This window comes from Moschus berezovskii, chromosome 22, assembly GCF_049115385.1.
Source record: "Moschus berezovskii isolate FMDL1 chromosome 22, NW_MosBer_1.0, whole genome shotgun sequence".
Taxonomy (NCBI): domain Eukaryota; kingdom Metazoa; phylum Chordata; class Mammalia; order Artiodactyla; family Moschidae; genus Moschus; species Moschus berezovskii.
Genome location: NC_142481.1, coordinates 38,478,650 through 38,492,440, shown reverse-complemented (window position 1 = coordinate 38,492,440; position 13,791 = coordinate 38,478,650). Strand labels below are relative to the sequence as shown.

The following is a 13,791-nucleotide window of genomic DNA, read 5'->3' as shown; positions in this document are numbered from 1 at the left end:
CTCTGCTTGTCTTATCTGGCCTGGCCTCACTGGTCAGCTTCTCGCTAGTTACAAGACTACCAGATAATAATCATTTTTTTCCATTCTGATGTTTGAAAAACAAAACAGGGCCAGCTACATAATTTGGAAGACCGGGTGGAAAATGAAAATGCAGGACTTCTTGTTCAAAATTTATTCAATATTTTCAGAAGGACATTAAACCAAGAGTAGGGCCCCACAGGTGTCACACCGGTGAAGCCTGCCTGGATGAAAAAGGGACTGAGACCTTCTCAGATGACAAAACCCAATCACAGAAAGTTCAGCATGGGGCCAATAATTTCCAAAGCCTTCCACTTCCCTTCTTGGTACAAAGACTGCTGAAATGGAAACCACCCCTGTTCTGTGTTACATTAAGGCTGATTGTTATGCATTGAACAGCGTCCTCCAATTCCCTGATAGTGCAGTTGGTAAAAAATCCACATGCAATGCAGGAGACCCTAGTTCGATTCCTGGGTCAGGAAGATCTGCTAGAAAAGGGATAGGCTACCCACTCCAGTACTCTTGGGCTTCCCTTGTGGCTCAGCTGGTAAAGAATCTGCCTGCAGTGTGGGAGACCTGGGTTCGATCCCTGGATTAGGATGAAGAGAAAGAGAAAGGCTACCCACTTCAGTATTCTGACCTGGAGAATTCCATGGACTGTATAGTCCATGGGGTCTCAAAGAGTCAGACACAACTGAGCAACTTTCACTTTCATCACCCCCCACCCCCACCCCATGCATGCGATTGTATTTGGAAATGGGGTCTTTGCAGATGATCAATTAAGATGAGGTCATCAGGGTAAAACCCTAATCCCATATGGCTGGTGTCCTTATAAAAAAGAGGGGGAAACTGGGACACAGAGACACGCATAAAGACAATGATGTGAGGGCATGAACACTGAGGCGGGGGAGGACCATGAAGGCAGAAACGGCATGATGCAGCATCGCCCCAACAAGTGCCAGAGACTGCGGCAGGGAAGAGATTCTTCCACATTGCCTTCAGAAGATCGAACCCTGCCCAACACCTTGATCTCAGACTTCTGGCCTCTAGAGCTGTGAGACACTAAAACATTTCTGTCCTTTAAGCCACCCAGTTTGTGGCACTACATCCACCAAACCAGACCAGGTTCCTCCTGTTTCTCTCTTGCCCTTGCCAAACATCTGACACCTGGCAAAACAGATATCCCAAGACTGGATCAAGGATGGGCTAAGCACAATGGCAGTTTTATTTTTTCAAGACCTTTTATCCTACAGAGAGAGGGAGAGTATCTACAGCAGCAAGGTCTTTGAAGTCACTTTTTAGGATAACAGAATCCTGCCTTCCCTTCTCAGCCCGTTTCAAGGAAGCTTATGTTACTATCCTGTAAACTGAGGACTTTTTCGAACAGCCCCAACTTAACCGGGACTGTGCCCTGCCTGCCACTCATTAATATGATGTCCCACACTTGGGGGTGTAACTTTCAAGGCTGAGGTCACAGATGAACAGGCTGGGCTCAGATTCCTGCATCCTTAACCCCAGGAAGGATCCGCCCTTCTTCCTGGTCCTCCTAGGTCGCCTCAAACTGGGTTTGCCAGCGGTTCTTTGAGCCGAGTCAAGGGTCGGGGTGGCGCGGCCTGCCCTGGAGGCCTGACGTCTCGGGCCACCCCTGGGAAGGGAAAGAGTAAGTGGGACTGGGGGCAAAGGGGCGGGGGTGCTGCTTTGTGAGGAAACAATTTGCAGAGGCTGCCAAACCGGGAGTCTGCAGGGACGGCCCTCCCTTGAGCAACCCGAGCCCCGGAGCAAGCCAGTGTCCTCAGGGCTGAGGCGCCCCGCGCGCGCCGCACGCACCCCAGCATGGTCACCGAACCCGGGCTCCCCCGCCGCAGCCGCGACTCCGGGTGACGCCACCGCGGCGGGTTGCATCAGCCCGAGCCCACGGGCCTTGGCCCGCCCTTCCGCCCACAGAGCTGGGCGCCGATTGGGCCACGTTAGGGCCGGGGCCTCCGCCTCAGCCAATGGGCGACAGCCACAAAGGGTTCAGTCCGCAGAGTCCGGGCGCGGGGTGCCTATAAAAGGTGCCGGAGGCAGGGGCGCGCGCCCCGGAGACTAGAGCCGTCGTTGCGGGGGTTGCTGGCGGCTGGGGCGCTTCCTCCCTGCTGTCTGGGGGCGCCGCCGACATGGAGCCCGAGCCCGAACCCGTCACGCTCCTGGTGAAGAGCCCCAACCAGCGCCACCGAGACTTGGAGCTGAGCGCCGACCGCAGCTGGAGCGTGGGCCGCCTCAAGGCCCATCTGAGCCGCGTCTACCCCGAGCGCCCGGTGAGAGGGGCCCCGACTCCCGCCGCCAGCGTCCCCCGCCCCGGCTGTCATCCTCGCATTCGCGCCCCCTCCCCCCAGAGAGGCAGTGTCCACCTGCCCTCTCCCTGCGCCCTCTCCCTCGCCGGCCGTCCTCCAATGGCTGCGCCCCCAAGTCCAGTTTCCCAGGCCTGTGGCCTCCCCCTTTTAGTGCCCTGCCGCCGTAGGCGCCCCTTGACTTGGCCCCGTGACTGTCACTTCCTCCTTCTAGGCCGCCATCGCCCCGCCTTCCTGACGGGGCCGCCTTCCCCTGTCACGTCGCCTTCTAGGTCCCCAAACTCTGCCATGTACCTCTCCAGACTCCTCCTCGTCCCCTAGATCTGGCTTCCAGCTTTGGCCAAGCCGCTGAAACAGCAGTTTGACCTTGGGTGAATCATTTCATCCTCCAAACCTGTTTCCCCCAAACGTCAGAGCGACGTGTTCCTAGTTAGGATCGTATCCGATTAAGTTAGAAATAAGGAAATAAGAAAACGTGAAGGCTACAAAATGAGTTTTCTGATGTGGCCTCTCATTGGGGAGAGGAGAGTGCAGGGGTAAGCCCAGGCCAGTGGCTATAGAGAAGCATGGTGAAGCGCCGGGCCGTGTGTACCTAAGGCCCCACACCCAGGAGCAAGGACGTGGCTGTTCCCCTCCCCGTCCACCTTCCGCCACGGGGGCTCCTCCCTGTGAGCTGGACTCCACAGCCTCTGCCTAGTCCCAGGGAGGAGCCTCGTGCGCTTTCTGGTAAAGAGTGACTTAGAACGCAAATAGGTGGGAGGAACCTCCCCGGAGTCTGGGTTTTAAAGACTTTGGTCCCACAATTACAGAGATTTCCTTGCTTTGTTTTGGTTGACACATCTGTCAACATCACCCTTAGCGACGGCCCTCCCTCCCCACCACGTGATGGAAGCCATGAACTGGACCTTCCTGTATTTACTTTCTACTCTAATATTATGTAAGTGTCAGCAGTGTTCTTTGCTGCCCACGACTGTAATTCCCCTCCATCAAACAGGAGAGGGCCTCAAGTCAGGACGAGATTGTGAAATTGTTCCTCCTTATCTGAAGTTACAGCGTGCCATGGCTCATGGGTCAGGTTGTTTTTGTTACGTGTTGTCAAGAAGGAGGAAGTGTGAGAGTCCCTCCTGAGCCGTTCTTTTGAAATTTACTTATTTGTTTAAGAAGCTCCCATTCTGTTAGCATTTATCTTGGCACTGTTTGCAAGGTCACCATAGTTGCTTCCAAGAAACCAGGTGTTAAGCTGCTTCGAGAATGGCTGTTAGGTACACCTACAGGTGTAGGCTCTTGTTGCATCATTTGGTGAAAGGCAGTGTTTTGGAGGAGAGCTTTGCTTTAGGGCTTCCCTGGCTGAGGAGCATCACTCTTATTAAGTCTGAAGACCTAAAGTTGTAAGTAAAAGGTCTCTGGGGTATGTAAATTTGTGTTTAAAATTTATGGCTAAAGCACACTCGTCGTTTGCTTTGTAATGTGAGAAGCCTTACTTTTGAAAGTGGTTTGCTTAATATATTTTTCTTCAAATCAGCATTCTGAGTAAAGACACCAGTGTCTTTTTGAGGCCTTTAACAGGCCTCAAATCACAGGCACCTGTGGTTTTCAAACCTTTCCTAGTGTGAAACTCTTTAATAATGCAGGACCCCACCTATGCAATAACACTTACAAATCCAAGTGTATAGCGTTTACTTAAAAAGTTCAGTTGGTGAGAATGATGGTGAACCCAACATTCAGTATATTTCTGTAGTTATACTTGCCCAGTGTAAAAAAAAAATCCTGATTTACACAGATAAATAGATACTGTTATTGTTTTGTTTTAAACAGCTTGCTATGTATCTCTGGCTACTTCACAGGAATGGCTTTATTCCAAATTTTGCATAGTTGGTTATTCTGGCAAGAGTAGGTTAAGAAGTTGGTGGTGCGCTCCAGTGTACTGACTTTGGTGTATATCATTTGAAGCCTTTAAGTCCAGTTTTTAAGGGAATTAAAAACCGATTTTAAAAGTGAGATCTGTATAAAAGTGTGTGGCACCACTGTGGTTTTAAAATCACTGTAATGCAGAAGAGGGTTAGGAATCTTGACTTTAGCAGCAGGTGACCTTGGACCAGTGAATTTTAGACTTTCCCCCTCCCCCTTAGAATTGCTTGCTAAGGTGCTTCAGTTGTGTCCGACTCTTTGCTACCCTATGGACTGTAGCCTGCCAGGCTCCCCTTGTCCATGGAATTCTCCAGGCAAGAATACTGGATTGGGTCTTCCTGACCCAGAGATCTAACAAATATTAAAATAGGCATACTAAATATCTCACAGGGTTATGTGGAGTATTGCCACACGGCATCTCCTCTCTAGCTGCGTGTGTATGTTGGGAAAAGTCTCTTGGAGGGCTTAAGTTTATAACTGCTTCGTGTTATCTTGGACGGCGTTCAGTGATTTTAGTGAACGCTAACTTTGACTTCTCTGAGACCAAAGGAGGTTTTGAAGTTGGTTGCTGTAGGAACTCCAGATTGGTGCTTTTTGTGGCAGAAAGCAGGCTCCCTAGGAGTTAAGAAGTTAAGTAGGTTGCCATAGGCTTTGTGGACTGGATGTATTTTGCCATCCTAAATTTGTTTGCATGTTAGAAATCAGTTTAAAATTGAGAATTTTCTAAATAAAAGTATATGGGGCCTTTGGAAAAATGTTCTCCTATGATGCTGGGGAAAAAAATTTTTAATATTTGTATAAAACAGTGTCTTCTGTTTGGGAACTTGCAGGGCTAAGTGCTGACCTGTGCTACTCTTTCTTTCCATAAGCGTCCAGAGGACCAGAGGTTAATTTATTCCGGGAAGCTGTTGTTGGATCACCAGTGTCTCAGGGACTTGCTTCCAAAGGTATCACTTAATATTATTAACTTTTTGAATGTTTTTAAGCACTAACTGGGTTGAATTCAAGTCCTAAAGTACTTTCTTATTACTTTCAGCAGGAAAAACGGCATGTTATGCATCTGGTGTGCAATGTGAAGAGTATTTCAAAAATGCCAGAAGCCGGTGCAAAGGTATGTCTGCTTTTTCATGACTGCATGGCAGGTTGTGTCATTCAGACTGTCAAGGCAGGAATAAAGGAAGTTGGGTTAAACTCATAAGCGAGCCTTTTTATCATGTAATATTTTGTCTCTTCCCCAGTGAGAATCAGGAATAAACTGTTATCAAAACAAGTGAGAGTTTACTATAATAGAAGTAGACTGTTCTATTAGTCTTACAGTGGAAAAGTGGAGTTCTGCAGTATACTCTTTTCTGGGACACAGTTTGACCTATAGTGGCTTGGTGTTCGGATCGCCAAACTAGCAAGGCAGTCATGAATTTAGCACATAATAAGTTTCTTCTAAGGAACCATTCATTTTTATAGAGTAAAAAAGTGACTCTATTTCCTTTGGAAATTTTCATTTGTTGGGATAGGAAAAGACCACAGTCTTTATAAAGACTCATGTTAAATGGTTAAAGTCCCTTGTTTCTCATTTCAGTGTTAGTTCAAATATACACTATGAATATTCTAATGTGATAGCTCTAAATTTGCATTATAGCAGTACATCCTGAAACATCTGAATATACTATAAGAAATACTTCAGATCTGTGTTGTATTTATAAGCCTTATCAGTCGAATTTAATTTCTTGATTTAGTAAATTTAACACCATAAGATGGATAGGAAACTATTGCTTTCTCAGCAATGATAACTTCATTGGAAGATTTTAGTGAAACTACAGCATAGCTGCTCTAGGAAAAAATGTATAGATTTAGTATCTCTGTATTGATACTGTGTTGAGAAAATCTCAGAATATCTTTATGTAACATTGCGTCTGTTTGATTTTTGTCAAGTTCAGAGGTCAGGGTTGGGGCATAAGCCACTCACAGCGAAAGAAGCCTTGAAGCTTGATTTCAGACAGTTACATCAGGCCTCTTGTTCTTGTGTTCATGTTGCACTTAGGTTGCTGAATCCACAGAGCAGCCCACTGGTCTTAATCAGGGACAGTCCCCTGGGGATTCCTCAAGCGATGGTTTAAGGCAGAGGGAGGTTCTTCGGAACCCTTCTCCCTCTGGATGGGAGAACATCTCAAGGTGAGTGTTGTCATAAAGAACATGAATGTCCATCAGTTGCATCAACTTATGAATAAGCTGTGTTTGTACTGTAAGTCGTGGAACTTTAAAAGGGGCACAGTTTTGCTTTATAAGGGCTTCACTTTAAAGAGCTCTTGTGTATTTAACTTAATACATGGCCTTTTAGGAACATCTAAAAAGCAGAGAGGCACATCATGCAAATCTGGGCATTCCTTCTGCGTGGGTGTGCCTCGCACGGCGCTGACCTCACGGTGGGCGTCGGGGCTGCTGCGCAGGAACAGCTGTTGTCAGCACTTGCAGCCACTTTGCTGAGTGGCTTTGTGCTTTGTCTGTCGTAACAGTGGGTGACAAAAGGTGAAGGTGTCATTTGGGAAATGCTCTGCCAGGAACTGTGTTGGTGGAGCTAGGAGAGGGGGTGCAATTAGAGCTTTTCTTTGGAGCCAAAGCCAGAAGTGTCTAAATGGTGTGCTGTTTGTATTTCATAGCCCTTAGAACACCTTTTTAGGAAAGATCCTATGGGAAAAAGCAGTTTATTAATTATGAGTTGAACTGTCTTACTCTGAGTCCCCTGACTTCTGTTTCTTGGTTTTCAGTGCCTGATTGTTGATAGTCAGTCGTTTGAGGAATGAAGAGTTGGTTTTTTTCTTAATGGAAATTTCAGATATACATGAAAGTAGAGGGAACTGTATAATGAATCTTCATGTAATGATTAAAATTTTTTGCCATACTTCCCTTATCTATTCCTCCTTCTTTTTACCCTGAGGTATTTAAAAATAATTCTCAGACATTACTTCAGGATATAACTCTAAAAACCTTGTAGTTACCTTGTGTATCTGGAGTGTCGTCATCAGAGCTAACAAAAATACTTTATTTTGTCATTTCTACACACACACTGTATCTTTTTGCAATTTTTATTGCATGGGGCTTCCCAGGTGGCTCAGTGGTAAAGAATCCACCTGCCAGTGCAGGAGATCCAGGTTCAATCCCTGAGTTGGGAAGATCCCCTGGAGGAGAAAATGACAACCCACTCCGGTATTTTTGCCTGGAAAATCCCATGGACAGAGGAGCCCTAAGGGCTACAGTCCATAGCATAGCAAAGAGCTGGGCATGACTGAGCAACTGAGACAACTTGTGGTTGTCTTACAGAGTTGTGACGATCTCTGCTGTATGACGGAGTGACGCAGTTACACACATATATACATTCTTTTTACATTTTTATTTTCCACTGTGGTTTATCACGGGATATTGAGTATAGTTCCCTGCGTTACACATTAGGACCTTGTATCTTTAAATAATCAAAAACAGTATCGTATCATGACATATTTGTATTAGAATACAATTTTAGAAGTACTCTGGGTATGGAATTTGGTTAAAATACTGTTGTCAATGTACAAGTCAGATAATTGAATTCATTATTGGATAGATGCTCTTAAAACTGCATCTCTTTTTGACTGTATGATTTGAAAATTGAGGCTCATATGTCTGTGAGTTTCACCGTCATAAAACTTGTTGATTTCATCCAACAAATATGTATTGGACAGACAGTGCCTGCACCTCTGTTTAAGGCTGTGAGTTGACGAGCGCAGATGGCCACACAACTACTCCTGGTCTTTCTGCAGTTCTGGGAGGGTGTATTTTGTGATGTGATGCCAAAGGAGTTCACTCTGTAGGGCTCACACGACACACACCCTGCCCCAGCCTGTGCTGAATGACAAAAGCATGAGTTTGGTGTCACATAAACAGGGCTTAGATCCAGCCCTCTTACTTAGGAGTTCAGCGGCCTCGTCCAGATCCTTTGTCCTCCCTGAGCTGTCCTCAGGCTCCCCTCTGTAAATGGCATGGCTGGAGAGCTCCACAGACTCGCTGGGGATCCAGTGAGATAGCAGCCTGGTGGCCTCACAGGGCACAAGTGGTCAGTAAGCGTGGCTGGGTGATGCCGCACGTAACTCTGCTCCCTTTATATTTCAGACCTAGGGTTGGGAGAGAAATGGTGTTGGGACAAGGGGAGTATTTCCTGCAGAAAAGGCTTTGGAGAGATGTGACTTTTTTGAGCTGCTCCCTGAAGGATGAATAGTGCGGTTTAGACCTTCAGTGGAAGAAGGAAATGGCACCCACTCCAGTGTTCTTGCCTGGAGAATCCTGTGGACAGAGGAGCCTGGTGGGCTGCTGTCTGTTGGGTCGCACAGAGTCGGACACGACTGAAGCAACTTTGCATGCATTGGAGAAGGAAATGGCAACCCACTCAGTGTTCTTGCTTGGAGAACCCCAGGGACGGAGGAGCCTAGTGGGCTGCCATCTGTGGGGTCACACAGAGTTGGACACGACTGAAGCGACTTAGCAGCAGCAGCAGCAGGCCTTCAGTGAGATTCCACAAGTCCAAACTCAGGGTGGGGATCCACTCAGACTTTAAAGGGCCAGCTTGGTTGTGCGTCAGGGCAATGGCATGAGAACCCGGTGCTGGGCGCGGGCCCTTGTCCCCATGGGGTCCAGACCGGCAGGAGGGCTCCGTCAGCACCTTCTGTGAGTGTACTGCACTGGTGCCTCGCCCGGACACCTACATGTAACTGTCGCAAAGCCCAGTCTTCTGTCTCTTTCTGTTTTGAATTCCTGATTGTGATTTAAACTTGGTTTTCATTGGTTCATACTAAGCCAACTCAAAACGAGCATTTTTAAACATCTTTCATAGGCCTGAAGCAGCCCAGCCAGCGTTCCAAGGCCTGGGGCCTGGTTTCTCGGGTTACACAACCTACGGGTGGCTGCAGCTCTCCTGGTTCCAGCAGATGTACGCACGGCAGTACTACATGCAGTAGTGAGTGTTTCCCCGCCCTTGGGTGTGGCCAGGGCTCCCAGGAATGGAGGGAGCTCACGTCCATGTTTCCTGTAAAGGCAAAAATGGAGGGATGAGTGTATTTTCATTATTATCTGCAGAGTCCTGTTGTGTCTGGTTCTGCGGGTGGAACAGTGTAAATGGTAACTACTGACTTGTGTATTGATGCAGGTGTGCTTGTGTGTGATCCATGGTTTGATGACTTTATGTAGAATATGTTCCTTCCTTTTCAATTAGTGGTATCTTTAATGGTTTATGAAAATTTTAATTTACTATTGTACTGTACTTTTATGGTGGCCTTTGTTATGGTGGCCTTGGTGTTTAATTCCAGATGAAATTTACCAAGTGGCTTCCCTTAGGAGCAGAAAAGCTTTTAAAGATATGATTGCTAGTAAAGAAGTTCTTCGCTAAGTTAAAGAAAATCAGCATTTATATATCCCTACTTATAATTCTTATTAGTAAAAGATCCCTGTGTAAATGAGGTGGTGAGAACCAGCCTTCAGGATGCCTTGCTCTCAACAGTATCTGCCTCTGTTGTTTTTATCTTAGCTTAGCAGCCACTGCTGCATCAGGGGCTTTTGTCCCCACACCAACTGCGCAAGAGATACCTGTGGTCACTGCACCGACTCCAGCCCCAATCCACAACCAATTTCCAGCTGAAAACCAGCCCGCCAATCAGAATGCTGCTCCACAAGTGGTGGTTAATCCTGGGCCCAATCAGAATCTGCGGATGAATGCTCAAGGAGGCCCCATTGTGGAAGAAGATGATGAGATAAATCGAGATTGGTTGGATTGGACCTATTCAGCCGCTACGTTTTCTGTGTTTCTCAGTATCCTCTACTTCTACTCCTCCCTGAGCCGATTCCTCATGGTCATGGGGGCCACCGTGGTTATGTACCTGTAAGCAGATGATTTCGCTTTTATTCCCTCTTTACTACAAATTACACTACGTGGTGACTCAAACCAAGTACAGACTTTCCTCTTTTTAGCAGTTTCAGTCAATATTTAAGGAGGTATATTTAATAAGTCATTCTGGCATTTTCAGTGTGAAGAATTGATGGCTTGGTTCTGCGTTGCCAACAATACAATTAAATCTGTATTGATACAAGAACAACATTCTCTTCTTTTCCTCTAGTTAAGCTACCTGCCAGGCTCCTTTCCATACTGAGGCGTGGAAAGAAAAATGGTGTTTGTGTTGAATAAGAACATATTTATCTTTTACTGGGCTGCAGCTGCCTTCTAGGATGAAGGCCACTGGCTGTGACCTGGTCTTACAGGGTCGGGGAACTGTTGCAGGCCTGGCATTTGGCTGTGTCCATGGTGCTAGTAGTTCTCAACCAGAGTGGTTTTACATCGCCCTCTAACCCTGACCCTTACCCTCTAGACATTTGGCCGTGTTTAGGGACATTATTCGGAGAAGGCAATGGCAGCCCACTCCAGTACTTTTGCCTGGAAAAATCCCATGGACGGAGGAGCCTGGTGGGCTGCAGTCCATGGGGTCACGAAGAGTCGGACAAGACTGAGCGACTTCACTTTCACTTTTCACTTTCATGCATTGGAGAAGGAAATGGCAACCCACTCCAGTGTTCTTGCCTGGAGAATCCCAGGGACAGGGGAGCCTGGTGGGCTGCCATTTAGGGGGTTGCACAGAGTCGGACACGACAGAAGTGACTTAGCAGCAGCAGCAGCAGGGGACATTATTAACTGTCACAGCGGGGATGATGGGGGGGAGGTGGTTCTACTAGTGTCTAGTTAATAGCTGCTAAACATACTGCAGTACACAGTTCAGCCCCACAGTAAATACCCAGCCTGGGACATCAGCAGTGCCAAAGTGGGGAAACCCTGGCTTGGAGTGATACATCCCTATTTGCAGTGAAAACTGACTGAAGACATTTTTCCTCTATAGGAAAAATGGATTTTTTTAGTTTTTTAAAATCTTGAGAAATATTTAGAAAAATGCATTCAGTACTCACACCCAGTATTAATCATGGTTAATATTTTGTCATGTTTGCTTCAATACTTGGATTTAAGTGGATTTTCCAGATAAAACTTTTAGGTAATTTTTTGAATTCTATAGTCTGTAGAATCATATATTTAGGTGACTAAGTCTAGGTCTTATTAGTATGTTATGACATAGAGTCACAGCTGTGTGTGTATTTCCTCTTCCTCTCTGTTCGAGTTTTCAAGTGTAAGGTTTAGTTCAGGTGAGCAGGAATGTATCAAGCACATATTGTGTGCCAAGTGTGTTTATGTTTCTGGGCACACGGTGATGAGTAAGGCATAGTTTCCATAGTGACCATCGAGCACCTCACATCACACCTGGCCTGGTAGAGTGTGTCTGCAGATGGGTCTGGCTTCAAGCTTCTAATCGGGTCCTATTCTAATGAGAGGAGGGGAGCGAGGGGGACCTCATCTCATCAAGAGGGCCCTTAAATTCTTGAGTACATCTTACTCTATTCACTAAGATGGACTTAATGTGCTTCCTTCGAAGGCATCATGTCGGGTGGTTTCCGTTTCGACAGAGGCCAGTTCAGAACTTCCCGAATGATGGTCCTCCTCAGGAGGCTGTGAATCAAGACCCCAACAATAACTTCCAGGTATGGAGCTTCCATGGAGCCCAGTGAGCCCGGTGTGAAGTGCCAGGCCCTGGAGTCCTTCATCTTTAAATACCTTGTGATTTTTTTCCTTTTTATTAGACTAAATATTTCAAGATTTTTTCAAGTTTATTCTTAGAGCAGTAGCTATTTTTAAAACACTGTCATAAAATCAGGTATGTTTGTTATGTGGCAGTTTGCATTTTGGCATATGTAAATGGTTTTTGAAACTATTTTGAGTGTTCATGCTCAGGAACAATGTATTATACCATGGAAACTGCTAATGGAGAGATTCTGATTAAGAGTTAGGAACATATGCCTGTCTCTCTCACAGAGTAGATTTCTTGGAAAATAGCATACAGAAATAGGATTTCTATAAGACAATTTAATGCACAATCCTAAAGGAGATTCTTTTTAATATAAAGTATCACTATAATATCTGTTTTTAGAATCCTGTGTTTGCAGTTTTAGTTGTTTTTTTTATAACTTGGAACACTGCCAAAATTAGAAAAATATCCACGTTTAATGAAGTGGCAAGCTTAATTACTAACTTAATAATAGTTTGAAGATCTAGTTACTTCATTTGATACTGTGGCCAGGGATACTGAAAACTATGAGAGCGTTCAGCACAGTTGTGCTGTGGAGGCTGGAGGAGGAGCTCCGTCCAGTGTGGGACGTCATCCCCAGGGTCATGCCTGCATTGCTTGGCTTATGGGCAGGGACCCAGGGAGACACTCTGCCCTTACCTAAGTTACTGGGTGCTTGTCACAGTCCTAATTGTTTTCTCCTTGTGGTTTATTCCCTACAGGGGGGCCCTGATCCTGAAATTGAAGATCCTAGCCACCTCCCCCCAGACAGGGATGTACGTGGTGATGAGCAGACCAGCCCTTCATTTATGAGCACAGCCTGGCTTGTCTTCAAGACTTTCTTTGCCTCTCTTCTTCCAGAAGGCCCTCCAGCCATGGCTAACTGACGGTGTTTCCTCTCTGGCTGCTGGAGGCTTTGACAGGCATGGACTGGATCATCTGATTCTGGCTCGATTTCGTTACCTGGACATGGCAGTGGCACAGAAATAGTATAAGACTCTACAAAGAGGATGATATGCTTTTGTGATTAAGCAAAAGCAGAAAGTAAGACATGAAGCCATGATACAAATTGATGAACAAAAAATGCCTACAGGCTTCTCATGTCTTTATTCTGAAGAGCTTTAATATATCCTGTTGTAGTTTAATAGGCATTGTAAGTAGAAGGCATTAGTTTCGCATGTTTATGCCTGAGGAACTTTTCCAGATGTGTGTGTCTGCATGAGTGTTTGTACATAGATGTCATAGGCGCAGAAATGGTTCTGCTGGTTCGATTTGATTCCTGTTGGAATGTTTAAATTACACTAAGTGTACTACTTTATATAATCAGTGAAATTGCTAGACATGTTTTAGCAGGACTTTTCTAGGAAAGACTTATGTATAATTGCTTTTTAAAATGCAGTGCTTTACTTTAAACCAAGAGGAGCTTTGCAGAGGTGAAAACCTTTGCTGGGTTTTCTGTTCAATAAAGTTTTACTATGAACGACCCTGGCGGAGACTCCTGTCATCTTGGTTGTTTGCTCTGTGTCTGTCGTCACTGGATGGTCAGCAGTTGAGTTGCCGATTTTTGAGTAACCTGAGTATTTTGCTGCTTTTTATAAAAGGACCATTTGTACCGATTAAGAAGATAAGGTAAGGCCATGGAAGTTTTAACTTACTGAGATTATGCCCTGCACCCCCCATTTCCTGATTTAAACAATACTGGCTTATGTTGTAACCCATCAGCATTCAATTCCCCCAATTTAAAGTTAGTGGCTTTAAGTACTTTTCACCTGCTCACATGTCATGCTGAGCTTTACTTTTGGACTTTAATCTTTTAAGTATTATTTTTGAGACTAATCTGAAAAGTAAAGTGCTATGTA

General features: G+C 45.7%; 1 protein-coding gene across 1 annotated transcript; it reads left to right on the top strand.

Moving 5' to 3' along the window:
• Positions 1 to 2,080: 2,080 nt before the first annotated feature.
• On the top strand, positions 2,081 to 13,420 carry HERPUD1 (homocysteine inducible ER protein with ubiquitin like domain 1). The gene is made up of 8 exons (XM_055412713.2): positions 2,081 to 2,315; positions 5,126 to 5,203; positions 5,293 to 5,367; positions 6,295 to 6,425; positions 9,112 to 9,234; positions 9,802 to 10,152; positions 11,744 to 11,849; positions 12,655 to 13,420. The coding sequence occupies exons 1-8, from the start codon at positions 2,175 to 2,177 to the stop codon at positions 12,817 to 12,819; spliced, it is 1,170 nt and encodes a 389-aa protein (XP_055268688.2). The 5' UTR covers positions 2,081 to 2,174; the 3' UTR covers positions 12,820 to 13,420.
• The last annotated feature ends 371 nt before the right edge of the window (positions 13,421 to 13,791 follow it).